This window comes from Chenopodium quinoa, unplaced genomic scaffold (genome assembly GCF_001683475.1).
Source record: "Chenopodium quinoa cultivar QQ74 unplaced genomic scaffold, ASM168347v1, whole genome shotgun sequence".
In the NCBI taxonomy this organism is placed as follows: domain Eukaryota; kingdom Viridiplantae; phylum Streptophyta; class Magnoliopsida; order Caryophyllales; family Amaranthaceae; genus Chenopodium; species Chenopodium quinoa.
This window is the reverse complement of record NW_018744626.1, coordinates 4,505,561-4,528,152: the sequence shown is the minus strand read 5'-3', so window position 1 is coordinate 4,528,152 and position 22,592 is coordinate 4,505,561. Positions and strand designations below refer to the sequence as shown.

General features: G+C 32.6%; 1 protein-coding gene and 1 long non-coding RNA gene across 2 annotated transcripts; both read left to right on the top strand.

Annotated features, from left to right (window-relative positions):
- Positions 1-9,877: 9,877 nt before the first annotated feature.
- Positions 9,878-13,424, top strand: LOC110700611. Its single transcript, XR_002507250.1, has 2 exons — positions 9,878-12,982; positions 13,095-13,424. It is a non-coding gene; the product is annotated as an uncharacterized LOC110700611 (long non-coding RNA).
- Positions 13,425-14,277: 853 nt separating this feature from the next.
- LOC110700738 lies at positions 14,278-16,912 on the top strand. Its single transcript, XM_021878341.1, has 2 exons — positions 14,278-14,983; positions 16,719-16,912. Exons 1-2 carry the CDS (start codon positions 14,278-14,280, stop codon positions 16,910-16,912), a joined length of 900 nt encoding a protein of 299 aa, XP_021734033.1.
- The last annotated feature ends 5,680 nt before the right edge of the window (positions 16,913-22,592 follow it).

Below are 22,592 nucleotides of genomic sequence, written 5' to 3'. Positions count from 1 at the left end.
ATAATCAAATATCACTAATCCGTAGTTAAAAATCACTAATTAATAAGTTCAGCTCAGTTCAGTTCAGTTCGGTTCAGTTCAGTTCAGCTAAGTTCAGTCAATCGGAACAGGCCCTTACTGTGTACATATAAAATACTCTGTATGTATCATATGCCAAGAGCTTAATTTGCAAGAAGTTCCCAATATTTTATGTTCTTTGTACCAATAATTTTTCTAGGGTTGTGTCAAAAAAATTTCTCATTGTTGGGGATTTTGTGTTTAACAAGGGTCACAAAGAAAGCAAACAAAATAAACTGGTAAAATCTTCGAGGCGTGAACGGAATCACTTTCCCAAAAGTATAATTCCGACCCTATACTACAACCGGGTTTCACGGAAATTTACTTAGGAGATACAACGAAGAATAATTGCAATCACAAGTAGGATGATTACAATACAACGTAGATAAGTGTATGTGATTTGTGATGATGATAATTAAAAACCTTTGCAAACAAGAAAAATGAAAATAGAAGTTACTGTTCTTCTTTTTCCCATTTTATCAAACTTCCATCATATATATCAGAGTATATATATAACTAGAGCAAAGTCACGAGAATAACCGTCAATATCAATTGACGTTAATTCCAGAAATATGAGGGCCCGATCGGGCGACTACCTTTCGATCGGGCGAGCATAATTCAATATGATTTCATGTGTGCGGGCCCGATCGAGAGGCTGTTGCCCGATCGGGCGGCTGGGTGGGAATAAAACGCCACACACACAGGCCCGATCGAGCTGCCATAGCCCGATCGAACTTCACAACAACATCTTACTTGTTTGTCCTCACGTACGATCGGGCTTCTAAGGCTCGATCGAGTGACATTTGTTGCTGCAAATTTGAGTTTGTCTTTGCTCTATCTTTTGCTAATTAATTTGCTACACCTTATCCTAAGCAAATTAATATAACAATTATGGAAATAATCTCAATACTCTAAATTACTCAACACTCTAGGGTTAGATAATAACAATTTTGATGATTTTGTTGCAACAAAGGGAGTAATTGAATAAGCAATTTGGACCTAGGCTAAAGTCAAAACAAAATCGTGTTTTCACTCGTATAGACACAAATTTATTCAATGGTATAACACAAACAAGGCTAATAGTTTTTGATGGTATTGGATTGACACTAACAAAAAAAAATTAAAAAAAAAATAAAAAAAAGGGGTTACGATTGGGGCCACTTATGACTAATTTCCATGATCGAATCTGTTAATCTCCTTATTTGTACGGCCAAGCAAGCCATGAATGTTGTGTCCGCCATTCTTATCAGTCTAGTTCTTGTGTTAGTTTAGCCAAGAGAGCTAAACCTCCTTGTTTTTATTGTAATCTTGAGTCACTAGGGAGCTAGCCTCTTTTTTAGACTACTAGATGTAAGCCCGTGCGATGCACGGATTTTATTGTAATATTTTTGAATCTTTTTTTGATTTTTTCCCTTTTTTAAAAACTTATAAATCTTTTTTATAAATCCCTTTGTACATTATACGAATAGTATTTATTTAGATTAGCTTCTAAGTATTTATTGGAAATTGAATATGTTAATTCTAATTAATATGTACGGAGTATTCATTTTGTTTTGTTAAAATGTATGTATTTTGAAGAAAATATTGTAATTCCAAAGCTAAAATAAACATGCTCCATATAAGGAAATTATTTCCTTCAATATATTTTAGACGAAAGTGTTGGACAAAGTTGGCTTTAATTGAGGTATGAACGTAATCACCCTGCAATTAAAAATAAGATGTATATTAATCACCCTACAAGGCTACAATTAAGTTAGATTATTTCATTATATTAATTAATAAAAAACCAAAAAGGTGTATATTAATGAAATTTAATAAATAAAAACAATTTATAAAATATAATACCTCCTTGTCCAATTGGACCATATACAAACTTATTAAGTGTAATACCCCGTATTTGTATTTTTATGTACTTTTATAAAGTATTTAAATATTAATAAAATGTATTGTCAAGGGCTCAAGTATTTTAACTAAATATTTTAAAGGGTTAAAGTATTTTAAATATAAAGTTTTATAAAAGTAAAATATATTTTGGGCCAAACGTTTATTAATTATTAGGCAATGTAAATTATTCCTACATACTCTTATTGGAATAACCCATTCCAAAACCCATAACTCAAGCCCACATTTTTATAAGCCCAAATTTAACCCTATACTCTCTACTCTATAAATACCCCATGAATCCCTAAAAATTTCCCACACAAAAAGGTTAGTCTTATTTTCTCTCTCCTTTGTTTTATTAATTTGTGTAATTATAATTAGGATATTTTGGATTTTAACACCTGACAAAAGGCTGAAAATGGTTTTTAACACCCCCCAAAAAAAAACTTTTATTTTAACACCTCCCAAAAATATAAAAGTTGGAAGTTAACACCAGTTAACGATTTCCGTCACGGAAATTTAACGTGGGTCCCATAAATTGGCTTCAACTCTCCTTCGTTTTCAATTTTTTACGAAACCCACCTTCGTGGCTGCCATCCCATTTTTTCTTCTTATTCCTCCCTTCATCTTTTCTTCGTCTTCTTCCTCCCTTCATCTTCATGGCTGCCATCCCAAACTCTTTCCTTCGTTCTTGCCCACCCTCCCCTCAACTGCCACCCCTTCCCTCCCCCCTCCCTTTCCCCCACCCCTACGCTGCCAACCGAACCCACCCCCCTTCCCTTTCCCCGTTCTCGCAACCAAATCAGCTCCTCTCCAAATACCAGCCCACAATCGCAACCCCTGCAGCCACCTCCTCACTCAAACCGCAAAAAATCAATTCCCAACATCAATTCCCGAAATCAGAGCAAATCGCAGATCCATCGAACCTCGTCTAGAAATCAATTTAAGTTTGCCGAAAAAAGTTACGGTGTGGTGGTTTAGGGGTTAGGGTGGCCGAAAAGGTTAAGGCGGGTCGATTCGTTAGGGTTTGGAGCAAAGTGTTGCAGAAGAGTGGTGGTAGTGGTGGTGGTTGCGGCGATTCAGATCTTTGATTGTGGTTTCGGTGTGGTGGCTTGGGTCGGGGCAGCAGGGGAAAAGGGAGAGGGTTGGGTTGCGTTTGTGGGGAAAAGGGGTGGGATGGGTTCGCCGGTCGTCGGTCGGGGGAGGGAGCTGGGTGGCTAACGGGATGGGGCAAGGTTGGTTTCTTGGGTGGTTGATTTAATTTTGGTGGCCGGTCCCCAGTTAACATGTTTGCTGGCTGCGAAGGCTTGGTCAGTAGCCGTACAGGGCCCTTTATGGGCGGCGGAATTGGTGGTAAAAAAAATGGAAGTTCTCAGTCGCTTTGTTCTCCAACGAAGGAGAAGATGAACCGGTGTTGAATTTTTATTTATTTTTTGTATGGTTTGATTTATGAGCACCAAAAATCTGTAAATCTGTAAATTATGAGCACCAAAAATCTGTAATGGATAAAATCAATGAAATGAAGGTTCAGAGAGGAAGTTTCGTGTTTTGCTGGGTGAAAATTGAAGTTGAAGCCAATTTGTGGGACCCACGTTAAATTTCCGTGACGGAAATCGTTAACTGGTGTTAACTTCCAACTTTTATATTTTTGGGAGGTGTTAAAATAAAAGTTTTTTTTTGGGGGGTGTTAAAAACCATTTTCAGCCTTTTGTCAGGTGTTAAAATCCAAAATATCCTTATAATTATTGATTTATGGGTTTTGATTTTATTGTTTGAAATTAATTTAATTAGTATCAAATTGTATTTTGAAGATTAAACTTTATAATTTCAGATTTTATAAATGTCATAATTTTCAGATTTTGTAAATTTTATAACTTAGGGTTTTTAATTATTGAAAATCATGATTTTACGGTTTTTATGAACAATTGATTTAGAGCTTTTATAGTAATGATGTTTTGAAATTTTGGTGATTATAACTACTGATTAGTTTATCTTAATTCCAGATTATTTTGAACACGTAAATTCATGTTTTAATAATTAGATTTCCGTTCGTTAATATTAATCCCGTTTTAATTCCGATCAGGTTCTGAACTCGTCCGATTTTGATAAAAAAAGAAATAGTGTTTTCCATGTGGAAACAACGTTTTTGATTTTTCATCCTTTCGTGGCCAAATTCAGACTCTAAATATGATTTTCGGGCAGTTTTTGATTTTTAACGAAGTTTTATTTATGCTTTAAATTTTATCCTTGAATTTAAAAGGGGTAAGAGATAATTTAATGTTTCTATGGATAATTTAAGTATAAAGATGTATTTTGATGAAGTTTTAAAGGGTTTTTGATTAGTTTAAAATGCTGGAATTTTATTTAAAGTAGTATAATTGTGATTTTAATAAAAGGGTGTGATTACCCATTAAAAATGAGTTTAATTAGGGGTTTTTAAATAAGTTTCAGATTATTTTAAGTAGTGTAAAGTAAATTTAAGTTGCTGGAAATTGTGTATACAAGGAGAATTCATATAGTATTATTGTCCCTTTATATAGGAGACTTAATTTGAGAATTGTTGTAGTGTAATCGGCTACTTTAAGGGCTTATTTGAGGTACGTTCGTGTACTTAGCATATGTTGATGATATAGAATCATGCTAGGCTTGATTTCAATCAATTACAAGTAGTATCATGCTAAGGTTTATGTATGGAATTGTGAATTAATGGTGTTGGTGATTGAATTGTGAAGCATGAATTATTTGTGATGGTTTATGGATTGGAAAATTATATTTTGGGCATGTTGTGTTTGAACCACACTTTTATTTATGGCATGTTAGAATGCATGATTAATTAAACTACATGTTTAATTATGTTTGGAATATTGAAAATGAATTTTATTATGGTTCAAATAATTTTTATTGATGCTTTAAGCATGAGGAAGGAGCTATATAAGTGTCTATGTACACAAGGGATAAATTTTATGTTGGTGCCTTTGTGCACTTAAGGTGTTTTTAACACCGAGGGGATAGGATTTTTGGCGCTTTATGCGTTTAAGGTGTCTTTGACACTGAGGTAGAATTAAAAAGGGTTCAACATTAAATAATATGTAGTCACTAATTATTCAAGAATTAAATTGGTATGTTTGGTTGATTGAATAATTATTGTTGATTGGTTTATTATGCTTTGAGAGTCATCACCAAGTCCAATAACATGTAAATAACGTAAAGTGAAAGAGATTACGCACCAAAACTCTTGGAACGCATATACCTTGAGTATGAACAATGGGAGGAGTTATGGGGTTTTATATTTAACCATAACTTCTAATAAAATACAGGACGATGTACATTCCTTTTTATTTATTATTAGGCGCAGGAATTCCGCCACCTTTGAGTGGTTTTGTCGCTGGCACGGTTAGCTCCTGTGTCAGTTAACCTCAATTGATTTGGGGGAGGTATAGTTGGAAACCCGTTCGATACGTAATCAACGCTAAATGAATTATTTAGTGTCTAGTTAATGTGTCTTGTTGATTGTTGTGTGTGCTTGTAAATAGGTGCAATGAGGTAAGTGTGTGTTGATAGGTGAAAGCATGTTAATGTGTTTAATTACGCTTATGTACTCAGCTTTGCTGATTGTGTGTGTTTGTGTGTTTGGCCATGTCTTTACTTTGGCCCTACGACGGCCTATTTTCTAATGGCGAGTAGTTGGGACAAGTAGAGAGGAGGTTTTCAGAAAATGAAGCATATTCATGAATGGGCATGAGTGAAGAGCGAATCATGCTAGTTTCTATAAGTATATGAGGTGTTTAATGCTTTAATTATTTATGATATTATCACATGCATGCCTAACGCAAAAGTTTTAAAGTTGGTTTGGTTTTAATAAGGGCCTACAATGGTTCCAAGTTGTAGGATGGTTTTATTTTACTTCGTTTGACTTTGGTTTTGACTTTACTTTTGTTGGTTGACTTTTCAAGTTGACTTGTTTTGAATGGTTTTGAAATTAGTCTTCCGGTGTGTGTCTTTGATGGTTGCCTTAGCCGTTTTCACGGTGGCGGTAATATCTTAGATATTCCTATTTAAATTTTTAAACAGGGCAAAACAACTATTTTAAAAGAAAAGAATTTCTAGGGTGTTACATTAAGCTATCTTGTTTAATTTGCGGATGTTTAGTATGTCAAATAGGCGAGAGCTTGTACTTTGATTTTCCAATCAATTGTTGCTTGAATTTAATTCTCCTATTAAATTAGATAGGCATGTAAAAACAAAATTCAATAAATTAAACAAAACATAAACATATACTCCTTAGATTTCCCAAAGAACATAATGTAAGTAATAATTACAAATATAGAATTTTAAAAATTAAGCTAAGATTTACCCAACCATTGATGACTTAAAACTGAGAGAAAATTGCTAACACAAATTCCCTTGATTGGGTTTTGTATTGATACGGAATTTCGTTGATGTCGTGTGATGCGTTAATTTATAACGCTGTAAAAAATTATCTTATAATCGTAGGTATCACAAATTTTATTAAAAACGTTTATAATTTAAATCTAATATTATTTGTGATATAATTTTAAGTATTATTTATTTATGTTTCTTGAGCTTGTATTGTCTAAAATTATCTTATAATGCACATCATCTTACCATTGTTGATAAATATCAAAAAATTAAAAATACTAATTAATCTATTTTTTTTAATAATTTATATCCTAATATTTAAAGATTATTGTTAGTTTTTTTTTCAAAAAGATAATTTTTAGTTTTTTGTATAATTTAAATTTTAATTATTCACAATTCGTTGTTTTTATCTATGTGGCAAAATTCTTGAATCTTATTTCACTTTTCCTTAGGTGGTGAGTGAATTTTTTAATTCTAAAATAAATTATTATTCTAATTTTTCATGGTCAAAATAATACATTTTCTTATGTGGTGCGCCGAAGACTCTTGAAAAATGCCTACTTTATTTATATAATATTAGATTGTCAAAAAAAAAAAAAAAAAAAGACAAGGCCTTAAAAAAAATCTTAGAAAGGAATGTAAGCAATTCATTTTAGTTTACATTTTAGTACAAATTTACTTAAAAGTTAAATAACCTAACTTTTAAAACTTATTTAGATGATTTCACATACCAAGTGGTGTTTGTAAATCAAACTTAAATTTAGGCCTTGTTTGGTAATTAGTGGGTAGCTGATTTAACTAGTTGGTTATAATTAGCTGATTGTGTAAAAGTGTTTGGTAAATAGCTGTTAATTGCTAGCTATTTTAGTGTATTTAAGAGTCAAAAAGATAATTTAAAAGCTCTTATGAGTTTTTTCTAAAATAGCTTTTTGAGCCCAAAAATCTCTTTTTAATAAGCTATTAACCCAAATTAGCTTTTTAAATTGGTCAAGCCTCTAACTGGGAAAAATAAGTTAAAAACACTTTACCAAAAAAGGCCTTGTTTTCACAAACTATACTTGCTCTAGTGTGTAACAAAGGTTGTAGCCAATGAATATTGCTAGTTGTGGAAGTAATATAAGAGGAGAAAGAGAGCATGAGAATAGCTGAATAGAACATAGGAGTGTGAGTTACCCCTTTTGATTGAAGGGTTTTTTTTTTTTTTTTTTTTTTTTTTTTTTTTTTTTTTTTTTAACAACATCAGAAACAAAATAAAGCAACAAAAAGGGAAAACAACCTAAAAAACATCAAAAATTGTCGAGGTTGAAAAGCTGCTTGCATTGGCCCGACATTGATTAGCTATTTGGTGGGGAAGATTAAAAAGGGTTATTATGAGATACGAATACTTTGTAAGGAACGACCATCAACAATTTGATTTATTCAATTTATTTTTCCTTCATGAAGAGAATAAGAGATATTAACTTTAAGTAGCAATTTTACAAGTAGTTATATAGACATTGGTGCTTTAAAAAAGTAGCTTTGGAATGAAAGTATACTCCCACTCCTTATACAATCTACACACGTTTATAATATTGTAAAAGAAAAAACACGAATATTTAAACATGTATTCCGGGTCTGTTCTCATTGAATGTACTCAGTTGAACTGAACGAACTGAACTCAACTAAACTGAATTGAATATTTTATAAGACAAGGAAATTAGGAGCTGAACTGAACTGAACTGAGCTGAACTAAACTAAACTGAACTGCAAAATAAACGTATGAGAACAGACCCTCCGTATGAAATATGATCGATGAATGCAGATTTCGTCCTTTTTATACCTTTTTCAATTTCGATATGTCGTCAAAATAACACATTTTTTACAAGCCCGTTCCATTGATCGAAATAAATACGAGCACATTCTTGAACAAAGCTGGAACAAGTCAAATCCTTAACAAGCCAAGCTCGAACAAGATTTTCAAAAGCTAGTTCAAGCTCAAGAAACTCAAACATTAATATTACGTATTTATTTTTTCAAACTTAGCACGAACAGACTAAAATTTGTCTTGCCTAGAATCAGTTGCAACCCTAATGCACCCTTGCATAAAACCTAACCTAATGATTGTTTTGGATATTCCTACAAGTTCTAAACCATAAAGTCCATGTTTAAAAGAGTGGGCTGTAAACCAGTTACAAAGTGGAGGTTTTGGCCCAAAAACAACATAAACCGACTTATTACTCCTTAACAATTAAAACCCTAGTCCAAACCCTGGAAAAACCCTAACTTCCCCAATCTTTCTCTCTCTTATAAATTCAATTCCCAGATCCTACTCAATTCATTGTCTCCGCCTCTCTTCTATTCATCATACTTTTTCTCTCTATTTCACAATTTTCTGCTATTTCTTTTCGATTTTACGAAAATTAGGGTTTTAATAATTCCAATTTGGGGGAGAATTACAGTGACGACTTCACAAATTCAAGCTCAACAGACCGGATTGCAGGAATTTCTCACTCTTGAGACTTCTTTTGCGTGTCGAAAACCCCGCTGAACTGAGTAATTCTCTCTCTCAATCAACTTTTATTTTTTCTTATTTGTTTAAATTTTAGTTTTCAAATTTTTAGTTTGAAACATCGATTTAATTCAATTTTTTAGATTAATTGGATTGCTTAGTATTTGATGAGGATGATCCAATGAAATATATATAATCCAACACTTGATCCGACTCTTTACGAGTATGAAGTACATTTTCATTGTTCCTGAATCTTCTTCTCAAATTAGTATAATTGTATCTTTTCTAATTCATCCAAATTTTTAAAATTTTAATAAATGTGACGGAGATTTATCCGAAAATCTCATTTACATAAAATTGGGGCAAATTAGATGATATTTGTAAATCTCAAAGTAAAAACGTCACAAAGTAAGTTGATTTGATGTTGAGAGTCTTTCGAGATTCTCCGTCAAATCAACGGTCTCATATTCCATTGCCTTGAGTAGCGGCGTTGCTGCATTAATCTTTTGGGACAGGCCATGAGAGTCGACATTCTGTTCATTCTTTTAATAAATTATTTTTTAAATTTTTTTTAAAACTGTGTTAATTTTAATTTCGTATTTCAAATTAATTCAATTTATTAGCCAAGGATGAAATCAGTTAAAAAACACCATCTTTCGGGACTGATTAGCCCAAAAGCTTTGTTGACAAAATTCTGCAATTCTGAGGCTTTTTAAAAATCATTCAATGAATAAAGTTTCAATTTTTAAACTGTTTTTTAGTTTTAGATATAATATTGCCCTTTTAGCCGGTGATGGCGATAAATATACTTTGAGTAGTAAAATACAATGAAACTAATTTCAATCTGAGGCTTTTTTGGGCTTTTATCATTAATTTTATAGATTTAAGTCTAAATAAATTAATTAGTATGTGTAAATTAATAGGTGCAGATGATGATAAAACTAGACAGGGACATCAGAAGCTCTTAGGAGTATACTATGTTGATTTGTCTTAAATGGGAATCTCTTTGATGCACTAATCATAATTTAAATTTAGGATGCAAAATTACAATTTTTATGAGTATTTTTTTTATAAAAGTATAGTTTGCCAATGATGTATTGAATTAGAATGTATTATATCAGATTAATAAGCTGATGATATCTCTAAATTGTCACTACCTCTGAGGCATTCTAGTATATCCAATTAAATGAAATTACTTTGATTTTGAAAATGGAATTGATTTTAAAGTATGGTTTAGAATGCCTAATGATTGCAAGCAAGAACGGAGATATGAATGAAGTCTCTTGTAGAAGCTAAATTTAATTGATATTGGCTCCAAGAGATTTACATGTAATTAAAAATCTTTTGCATTAAGCAATGAAGGCTTTTCATTGTTAATTTCAAAATATGTTTGTTTGATTTTAAATGTTAAGGCAACAAATTAGAGTCTCTGATTCGCTTTGATAATAGCGTCTTTAGCGCTGTACGTTGCCAAAAGTATTTGGAGTTGGATATTCTGGCATTTCCATTATTTACAATGGTTAGTGCATTCAAATGTTCCTACATTTCATTTATGTTGTAATGTGTTAAATTTATGTCTTGTGGAGATGGAAATGATGATTATTTCCCCAGATGACCGAAGCTGAAATCACTGAGCGTTTTAATTTCTCTTTTATGAGAAGTCAAGCCAGATTTCTGATCCGTCTCCTTAACATATTTTAGCTTTAGTTTTGTTTGATGTTGTTTGTCATCGAGAATTCATTCGAACATCGGCATGGGAGTTTAGGACATGGGACATTACCTGTTTAATCATGAACTCAAGCACGAATTAGGACATGGCGACATTTTCTTATTGATCATGCACATTGATATCTATGAATTTGTAAGAAATTCTGCCGTTTATTTCTGGGTTGGATAAATGATGTGATAATTAACTGCGTTATCTTTCTGCAATTTCCTTTTATATAAAGGGATTGAAGAAAATTAAGTTGCACTGATATCCAGTTAATTGTGTAATTTTGTGTATTTTTGGGCATCAATGAAGAGTAAATCCTATGTTATCCTTGCACATTGATTTACAAGTGATGAAAATTAGGGGGAATTTTGATCTGAGATGCTCATCTTCGAGTGTTTTAGTTTATATATACTTGTACAATGGGTACTAATCTTTTATTTCTTATGTTAAATGTGATGGAGATTTGTCCGAAAATCTCATTTTCATAATAAAAATTGGGGCAAATTTGTAAATCCCAAATTGGAACGTCACAAAGTAAGTTAGTGATGTTGAGAATCCTTTTGGGTTTTCCGTTGTTAACGGTTTCATATTCCATGACCTTGAGTAGCGGCGTTGCTGCAATTATCTGTTGGGTCAGGCCATGAGAGTCAACATTTCCTTGTATATGTTATTACCTCCGGTCCAAATTACCTGTAACTTTATTTTCTTTTCTATTTTATGTCAATTAGTTACAAATAACTAACGGAGGTAGTATGATTACGTTTATATTGATTTGTCTTATGATGGGAATCTCTTTGATGCATTTTAAAGTAATTTTAATCCAGCAACAAATTAGAGTCTCTGGTTCGCTTAGTTAATAGCGGCTTTAGCGCTGTATGTTGCTGATACTAGTTTGTAATACTACCTCTGTTCTTATTATGTGCGACAAAGTAATATTTTATGTCTCACAAATAATACCCCTTTGTTGCACATAATAAGAAACGGAGGTAGGAAGATATTCTGGCATTTCCATTATTTTCAATGGTTGACGCATTCAAATGTTTTTACATTTCCTAATCAATTAAGCTAAGATTTTGTGTAGTTTTATCAGGGTTAGTTATGTTTTTGCTTTAGTGATCTGTGTTAAGAAGATGGAAGTGATGATTATTTCCCCAGATGATCGAAGTTGAAATCACTGAGCGTTTTTAATTCTCGTTTACGAGAATTCAAGCCAGAATTCTGATCCATCTCTGTTATTCCTAATTTTAATCGTGTTTTTAGCTAACTTAGTTTAAGAATAAGAACATCAGCATTAAGACATTGGACACTTGTGTTTGGAGGATGAACACCAGATTTGAGTACAATTGAACTGAATTGAACTGAAATATTGGGGTAGTCTAGGATTAGATATCAAAGATTGTAGGATATTTTAGTTCAGTTTAGTTTATTTTAGGAGAATAACTTTGTTGATGTTACAAAAACAGACTGGATTGGAGCATTTTTCTCTTATTTGTTGTAAAACAGTATTTTTCAAGTCTGTTACTAGTAATTTATTTGTTTTCAATATATGTGGTCAATGGGCAATTTAGAAAATATTTGTAAATCCCAAATTGAAAACGTCACAAAGTAAGTCATGATGTCCAGAGTCCTTGTTGATTCTCCGTTAGACAGTTGTTTTTTTTTTTCTATTTTCTAAAATTGTTAAGTTTATATGGACTTTTTTAATTCGATTAATTATCCAACGATGAAATTAATTAAAAGTACACCATCTTTCGGGACTGATTGGCCTATAGGCCTTGTTGACACAATTCTGCAATTCTGAGGTAATTATTCAAATTATAAATTATAGTTTGTACTCTTATATTATAGATTTTGATTTTAGTATATTGTTAACAAATTAATTGTTGCAAATGGGACATCAGAAACTCTTAGGAGTACATCTATGTTTATTTGTCTTAAATGGGAATCTCTTTGATGCACAATTTATTCAATCTATGGCAACAAATTAGAGTCTCTGGTTCGCTTTGTTAATAGCGTCTTTAGCGCTGTATGTTGCCAAAACTAGTTCGGAATTAGATATTCTGGCATCTCCATTTTTGTTGATGGTTGATGCATTCAGATGTTCCTACATATCATCAAATATTAATGTTTTTATCTATATTAGTTTGTTGATTATTTCCCCAGATGATCGAAGTTGAAGTCACTGAGCGTTTTTAATTCTCATTATTGAGAATTCAAGCCAGAATTCTGATCCATCTCTTTTTTCATTTCTAATTGTAGATTTGTTAGATTTTGTTTGTTTTCGTATGTTTTTCTATGCAATGTCATAAGTTCGTACTTCAAAGACACGACTCAGGGATACGAACATTATCTATTGAGGTTGGGTATCATGGACTTGAGATGGACATTGCAGGATGTTTGAAATACTATGAAGTACTTAAGATGGGCGAGTGTTCCTACATTTCGGACCTCAGTGACTTAATGTGAGTGCATAACCTGAAAAATAAAGTGATGTTGCTTTGAAGATAATTAGCATGTTTCTCATTCTGTAGGAGCTTGTTCTTGATTCATTAAACTATGTTTACTTACTATCAGTTCACTCAGAAATGAAGTGTGAAGTATCTTCAGTTGGGCTAGTGTTCTGATACCTCGGGACTCGGACTTTGGTGTCTAGTTTTGGTTAAAGATTCAATTGCTACTGATGATCATTTTCTGTGAGCAATGGTACATGTATAATCTGAGATCTTGCTTTGAACAGCACTAGTGTATTTCTTCTCCCCATTAGGAGTTTGTACTTGATTACTTAATAATTATGGTAATTCAATTCATTAGTTGTTGTTGGTTTACTTTGACTCAGAAACTTTAAAGTGAATATTTTATGCTGAGTAGTCTTTAATGGAATATCTTTGGTGTTTTGTTTGTTTATATCTTTTGTTATCTGCGTTGTCTTCTATTTACCTTTTCGACTTGCTTTGTAGAGCACATCACCCATATATTTTTTTTGGCATACACTCGAATGAAACAAATTAATTTAGGCTAAAAAAATAATGATTTGAGTGTTTAATTAATTTATGTATTTAATTTATTAGTCGAAGGCTATTCAAATTGATTCAAATTGATTCAAAAAATAATGCGAGGGAAGGGCTTGACCTAATCCAGGAACGTCTTGACAGGGCATTAGGGAACTCGAGTTGATTGAATACTTATCCCAATACCCAGGTATCGCATCTCGCTTGTACTTATTTTGATCATTGCCCTATATTCATATCTATTTTTAATGAGCGTAAAGGTGGCCTTTATCCTTTTAGGTGCAAAGCTGCTTGGTTAGAACACTGTGATTTCTCTGCTTTCTTTGTCAAAAATTGGGATTTGCATAATTTTGATTTTTTTAAAGGCAGAAATGAATTTCTTACCAATATTCAGACTTGGAATCATGATATTTTTGGTAATATTACTAAAAAGGAGATTGGTGGCTAGGATTGATGAATCCAAATTGCCCTTGTCAAAAAGTATTCTACCTTTTTAGTTAATTTAGAAAAAGACCTGCTTTTTGAATTAAATCATATTTATAAAATTGAAAGAATAATTTATGCTCAAAAGTCGGGTCTAGATTGGAGGAAAAATGCAGATTGTAACACTAAGTATTTTCACTTACTGGCTAATATTAAGAAAACTAGAGGAAAAGTTTTATTTTTACAGAATAGTGAAGAGATTTGGATTAATGATCTAATTCTTGTAAAAGATGGCTAGAAATTATTTTATAAAGATTTTTCAAAATATGGACATTAATCTTGATCAGATGAATAGCTATCATTATCCTAAAATCAATTCTATCTGGTCTAACCCTAATTTTGGATTGCCTCCAACACAGGATAAATTAAATTTATTCTTTTTTAGATGGACTCCTTTAAATCCCCAGGCCCCTGATGGTATTCAACCTATTATCCTCCAACATCATTGGTCTTCCCTTAGCTCCTCTATCACTAGTTTTATTTTTGATTGCTTTTCAAAAGGTTCCATTCCTGCTGCCATTAATGATTCCTATATCTCCCTGATTCTCAAATGTGATTATCCTATTTCTATGACTGATTTTAGACCTATAGGATTATGCAATTCTATCTATAAACTTATAACCAAATGTATTTCTAATCGTTTAAAGCCTATTATGGATGATCTTATTAGCCCCTTTCAGTCTAGTTTTATTCCTAATAGATCTATCGAGGAAAATATTATCATTATTAAAGAAGTGACCCATCATTTTAATAAGGCTTCCAATAAGGCTAACCTTATGGTTCTTAAAATCGATCTTTCAAAAGCTTTTGATTGCTTAGAATGGGATTTTATTAAGGACACCCTTCTTAGTAGCAATATCCTTGCTAATATTGTTAATCTTATCCTAAGTTGTATTTGCACCCTTAAGATATCTCTTCTTTGGAATGGGGAAATTACTGAGTATTTCTTTCCCTCGAGGGGAATAAGACAAGGTGACCCCCTTTCACCCTATATTTTTGTCCTCTGCCTTGATCTATGATTCATGATAAAGTGGATAATGGTACTTGGAAACCTATAAAAATTGCTAAAAATATCAATATCACTCACTTATTTTATGCCGATGATGTTTTCTCTTTGGAAAAGCCACTACTAATAATATTAAAACTATGATCGAAGTTCTTGATCATTTCAAGTGTATCTCGGGTCTCTCCATTAATATTCTTAAGTCTTCTGTTATCTTCCCTAAGAAAATGAACCATAATGTCAGGAGATCCATTTGTGATGTGTGTAATATTACCAATACTACCAACTTTGGGAAATATCTTGGTATTATTATATCTCACAAACGTTTAAATCAACTAGACTATTTCCCCCTTTAGGATAAGACTTGTTCGAAGATTAAAGGTTGGCAAGCTAAACTTTTAAATATGGTCGGAAGGTGTACTCTTATTAAATCGGTTTTGAATTATTACCCAGTTTATGCTATGCAAACCAATGTCTTACCCATGAGTGTCATCAATGAGCTTCAAAAAAAATATAAACAATTTCTTTGGAATAGAGTTAATTGTTCTAAATTTATTTCTAGGACTAATTGGAAAGTGGTTTGTGATCCTATGGGCAAAGGGGGCTTAGGCAGTAGAGATTTAAAAAGATGGAATTTTTATTTCATGGCAAAACTTGGATGGAAAATTCTCAGTCAAAACAAAAAGCTATGGATAAACATTATGAAAAATAAGTACTTGAAATATTCTAATTTTTTAGATTACATTCCTAAACCTACTGACTCAGTTATATGGAAAGACATTTAGTTTTTTGAAAAGGTATTATTGTGAATATAGGAGATGGAAAAGATACATCACTCTGGTTTCATCATTGGATAGGTGATAGCCCTATTTACCTCATTCCTAACATTCACATCCATGACTCAAAAAGGACATTCGCATGTGTCTGATATAATAAGAAATAATGAATGGTGTCTAGATAGTGTTATCCATATCATTCCTCCTGCTTTAGTTCCTTTAATTCTAGCCTATCCCTTACCTAAGTTGGTGCAAGTCTCTGATAGACTAAAGTGGACTTTACACAAATCTGGCAATTTTTCTATTAAGTGTGTTTACAATTCTACAATCCTCCTTTTAACCTTAATACCTCTTTTCTCTCTTCCTTTGCTTGGAAAAACCTGTAGAAAATTAAAACCCCTTATAAGTATAAAATGCTTCATTGGAATTTAATTAGGGATATTCTACCTGTTGGGAGCACTATAAAAAGAAAAAACACTTACTTTGACCTTGTTTGTATGCGCTGTGAAGCCCCCATTGAGGATACTATTCATCTATTCAGGGACTATCCAAATAATTCTGCTTTTTGGTCCATGGTTTTTTTTGAGATTTAATTCTTCAAATGTTGACTTGCAGAAGTTTTATAATAGTAATCTAACTGAATGGTTGGATTATACCTCACAAATAGCACTTCTTGGAAAAAAAATATTTTCATTTTCAGTTGAATCTGGCACATCTGGAGTACTAGGAATGTAACTATTTTTGAACAAAAATTGGTTTTTATACAAACTACTTTTAACAAGTTCTATGTGGATTATATTTTCTGTTTGAGATTAAATCAGGCTGCTCTTGTGGATTCTCCATCATCCTCCACTGCTTAGATTCCTAGGCTTTGGGCTCCCCCTCAGATAGGATATTATAAACTGAACACTGATGGCTCTTGGATCAGTGTGGATAATGTTGGTGGAGGGGTGTCATCAGGTGTACTGTGACAAAGGCATTTGGGTTACTGGTTTTGCTGCTAAGTTTAATGCTATCTCTGCTGCCTCTTCTGAACTTATGGCTATTAGGGAAGGTTTACTTCTTGCTTGGGAGAAGAAAATCAAATATCTAGAGCTTGAAAACGATGCAGATCTTAAATAAGATGTTGAAAGATCTCAAATCCTTTGGGGATGGAGATTTGGGCAATATAATTTGTGATGTAGCTTCTCTCTTGGAAATGGACTGGAATGTTACATTTTTCATGCCAGCAGGAGTGTTAATTTTGTTGATGATAGACTAGCCATGATGGGAAGAACAAAATTCAAGTCAGGGGAAACAGTTCCTTTTACTCATCCTCCTCCTAAAGTCTACCAGATTTATGCACTGGAAGTCCCAGAAATGCCAACTCCTTAGTCATGCTGCGCAGCTCTTCACTCCCTCTGTTATTATTCCGAAGAACAATTATTATTTGGAAAAATTGATTTATAATCCCACCTTTATATGGTATTTTCTTCTATTGGTCATTAACTTGTTAGTAACCGGTTTTGATAAGTTAATATGCCATGTGTCATTCTGTAATTGGTTGAATTTTTTTTTTAAAAAAGTTAAAAACTAAAAAAAAAAAAAAAAAAAAAAAGCCCCACCAGCTAGCCACCCCCACCCATCGTGCAGTGGAACCCTAACCCTCGTCCCTCGCCCTAGCCCCACCAAAATCCGGCCGTCCACCACCCTACACCCCCCGTAAACGGCCGACCAGAACCCCCCAATATCAGAACCCACCCAGCCGATCAAAAGGCACCCACGATATCACCCTCTAAAACGAATCCAACCTAGAAACCACCATAAACACCACCTTGAAAAAATGTCATAAACCATCGAAAACCTCCTCTCACTGCCAAAATTCACCGAAAAAGACCCTCTAGCCTTTGAAACTCCTACCCAAGCCATCCCCTTCTGCTATTGAAGGTTTTTTTTTTTTTTTTTTTTTTTTACTTTTTTTTTTTTTAATTCATTGAAATAATGGCTGGTTTTCCTTGAGTGGGGTTCGGAATAAGGGTTCCGGCGGTATGGATGGGCGCGCGTTCCAACGGTGGGGATGGGGAGGAGAGCTGCCGGAGGTTGGGGGTTAGGGTGGTTGTTGGGGTCGGTTGGGTTTTTTTTAAAAGATTTTTTTTTTAATCAGAATATTTTTAAAGGTTTTTGGTTTTTCTCTTTGACCAATTATTTGGTGACATGTGTCACTCAAATTAAAAAACAAAATAGTTTACCTAATGTACAGGTTACCGGTCACTAAGGACCAATAGAAGAAGATTCCTTACAAAGATGGGTTTATTAAATAATAATCTAAAGGTGGGATTATTAACAGCAAATTGGCCAAAGGTGGGATTATTAGAATCAATTTTTCATTATTATTATTCTGTTTCTTTTATTTCTGTTTTTAGTTATGTTGTTGTACGTCTATGGCTGTAAGATAAACTTTGATAATTTGAAGTGGATATCTACGCCCTCTTATTATCATCATTTTGGTCTGTTGATCTTTATCATCAGATTACTATCCTTTTTTGGTCTGATGTTTTCAGATTTATCATGGTATAATATAAGTACTTTCCCTTTTGTGATAAAAAAAAAATTGATTCATTACTTAATTATAGATTCAAATTAAACTAACTTGTATATTAATCAAATTAATGTGGGGCTTGTTGCTTATGGCCCTATACGGTGCTAGCCTGTCAGGGGGAGTACATGAGTAACCTATACTCATAGGTATTTCGTTTAATCATCAAATAAAGAGTAAAACTAATTTTGATGCTAGGAGCATAGGACTAGAATATGTTTTGTATTCTAATTTTCCAGTGAAATTCCATTTTTATTTTTAATGGCTACACCTCCTTTAGCCATTACTACCTACTCCCCCCACCCGAAATTATAATAAAACCCTTACCCACAACCCACTAACCAAGCAGTTACCAGCCATTAACCACGGTAAATGCAAATAACCGCTCATTCCTCACATATATACCAAAAAAAAAAGCATCATTTCAAACCCATTTTTCAAAAATTATCTTTCATCAAAAACCAAAAATTCGCATGAAAATCCCTACAAACTGCTTCAAAATTACTTCAAATTGCATCAAAACTTCTAAAAATGCCTGACATTCGAGATGAAGTTCGTGAATCGTAACTAAATTTCGAAAAAGAAGAGTAAGAATTTGTTCATTTTAGTATAATTTCGATCGAGTGTAAACCCTAGTTTTTTATATTATTTTTTTTTTATTTTCTAAAAAAATCTACTATAATTACACTTATTTTTGTGCAAAATAGACTAAAATCAACTATATTTGGTGGTATTTTTGTAGAAACAAAACAGAGAAGAACACTTCGAAGGTTCCATCGGAGAATACGGTTGCTGAACAATTGTTCACTTTTGGTAAGTATTCATTTTCATTTTGATAGATGTTAATTATGATATTAGTATATAATTATTTACATTCTTACCTTACATCTACTAGGGTTTATTCTTGAGAGAAGATTATTTTAATTTTGTTTATGATCTTTACATATTAATAAAATGTTTGCTGGTATTTAAACATATGTTTTTTGAATGTAAATACGTACATGTTCTTTCTCATATTGAAAATATCCGCATAGACTATAATAATACATGTTTAACTTCATATTAAATTATATGTTGATGAGCGTCATTTGAATATTATATGACATACTGATATGTCTAGTTTATATAGTGTTTTATCCCCGTCCCTTGGTCGCTATTAGTAGTGTTTTTGGCTCTTTCGGGCCACTTTTATTACTAATTTGTGTGTTCTAGTGTTTTCGTAGTTTTAGTTGTATTTTACAGGAAATTGCACTCTTGGAGCAATTTCCCGGGCTTTATGGATAGACTACGGAAGCTAGAAAGACACGACCACTTTTGGAGCCCAGGATCGGTGAGAGCCGGTGATTAAGGGCTCGGTAATTTGGATCACGAGGCATTTGGACCAAGCATTCGAGACCCAAGAGGAAATCTGGATTGGGCCGAGAAATCTAGCCCAATCGAAGTTCAAGCCTCAAAGAAGAAGACCGGGCCCGATCGGGCAAGCATACGCTCGATCGGGCGGCTGCGCGCATAAAGACCCTCAAGGAAGAGGCGCGCCCGATCGGGTGAGCTAAGCTCGATCGAGCGCGGCACATCAGTAAAGGGCATTGTGAAAAAGGCGGGCCCGATCCGCCCGATCGAGCGCGTGTTTTCTTAGAAGCTAATTAGTTTAGTTTTAATTCTTGTTTTAGGAGAGGTTTAAATACGTTTTGTACGGAATTATTAGTTACCTTCTTTCTTAGACTTTCTCTCTCTACTTAGTATTTTTCTCTCTCCTAAATTCTCTCTAAACTCTTGTTCTTAATTCTTCCTTTAATTCCAGATTACTTTTTGGTAACAATTTCTTCCCCTTTAATTTCACTTATTTTATTTACTCCTGTTTCGGGGTTTTTTGATGTGTCCTGCGGGAGAGTTACAATTCCAAGAATGCCCTTCGACGCCTGTGCCTGCAAAATCACGAAGACTCCTGGGGGTAGGAGCTCCGCCTCCGACGATCAAGTTAGTAAAGATACGGGAGGTAGAATGCACGTAATGTAGAAGTTACTTCTCGCGTAATGGGAGAATTCTGCAATTAATATTGCTCGGGGTAAGTGTTTTTCTTTTTGAGGAGTATTCAATGTGAACAACAAATGTTCCAGCCTCCCATTAATGAGGGTCCTTCCACTATTTATAGTGGGGAAGGGATGGTTTCCCTTTTAGGGTTTAGAGGACACGTGTCAGCAGAGGATTGGAGCCCTGCTGACCAACGGCTGGATGCCACGTGTCACTAGGCCATTGGGCCACGTGTTTAGGGTATTTTTACCCCAAACAACTCCCTTGATTATGCTTTTATTTATTTATTTATTTGATTAGTTTAGTCATGATGATTTGTGAGTAGTTTAATTTCTAGGGTTTATGGGGATCTAATAAATAATATGAAGGGGTAAATTATTGTTGTTGATTATCAATGCTAGATTAATTTCCTATTGATTGATTTAATGCTCTGTGACTAGATTAGGCCTATCTTTTATGCATGAGTTTGACAATATTGATTCAAGAATCGAGAGATGAGAATTAATGTTTAGGTCTAGTTTCAATAGGCAAGTTAATTTATAAATGGTTAAGTCAAGATTCGAGAGATGAGATTTAATACCGGTAAATTAATTGTGTGATTGTAATACGTAGCGAGAGCCCGTTACAATCTGGTTAATTGATGCATTGATGATTGACTATTATTGATTATTGGTATTGCATGATAATTTCTTATTGGATTGTTTTAATGTTTTACAATTGCGGCTTGTAAAAGTATAGCAATATTAAATTGATGAATCGAGCAGATGTTAATTTGATATTAAAGGCTATTTTCAATTAGAACTTAGATCTAGTAAATTGCGAGAGCCTGTTAGATCTATGTTGATTAATAAATTGCGGGAGCCTGTTAATCATGTTATTTATGCAATGTCAATGATTGATTACTATGTTTTACCCTGGAATATTATTTATTGGTGAACCTATGCCCTAGATCCTTTCATATATTGTTTTCTTCCTATTCTCAACCTTAGTAGTTTAATTTCTTACTTATTTATAAATATTGGTTACTTAAATAATTTAGATCATAATAATTAATTAGGAGTAAAAAGACTTGTTTCCCTGTGGAGATCGACCCTACTTCCCTATCTACTTTAGTTAGAGGACTTAGGAATTATTTTTTATTAGGGGATACGACTTTACCCTGTCACATACATTTTAGCTCTAATATTGAATTGATAGATGCTTATTCAATTTGAATTTGATAGGTAGATATTCATATGGATATGTGTATATTCACACATATATTAATGTATGTTCATTCACATGTCAAAAAATGTTCAAAAATAAATCACATATTGTTCCTTCATCATAAACCTTTGATGATTCTATTTTAAAATATTATTCTATTTTAAAAAATGTTCAAAAATAAATCACATATTGTCACTTACATTATGGAGTTATATAATTCTTAATTGATTTTTTTTTATATTTTTTTTAAAAATGTGTATAAACAGTGATGGCGATGATATTCCTATTCAATCAAAGAGTGAATAAAATACAATTGATATTCAACTCTTAAAAGATATAATAACAAGTGTTCCTGTTGAAAAAGACATATCTGCAATTGCAATTGCAATGTGTAATAATAATTTATAATAGATTATATGTACATTTTGACATGATAATTTTTTTTTAAATTCTTTTGATACATATATATATGTTTATGCATGATTGTTCATTTAAGTATATAAAAATGTTCATTTCACTAACACTTTGATATAGATTTTTTAGGTTCAGGTAACATAATTGAAAGATAATTAATGTTTATTTTTATATATCTTCTTGAACATGTATATTTTGAATTTTGGTTAGAATATATATGTTCATGTTATTTGTGATAATTTGTTCATTTATATAAAACAGAATGTACATTTTTGTTTTGTCAATTGATCGAACATTCATTAAATTTGTAATATCAATATAATGTTTATGCATATATATTGATATACAAACACAATATATATTGTAGTGATGTTCTATATAGAGTGAAACACACGTTGCAATAATTTAGAGATGAAAACTCTGATCCTATATTTATACAGGAGATAATGCCATCAATTATATTGAAAGATAAAAATGAACAACATAGTAATTGGTGGGAATCATATTTTGATAGAAACATATATTGAACCACAAGTAAGTTGATTTGACATATAGCATAATGTTCATTTTTAAAAT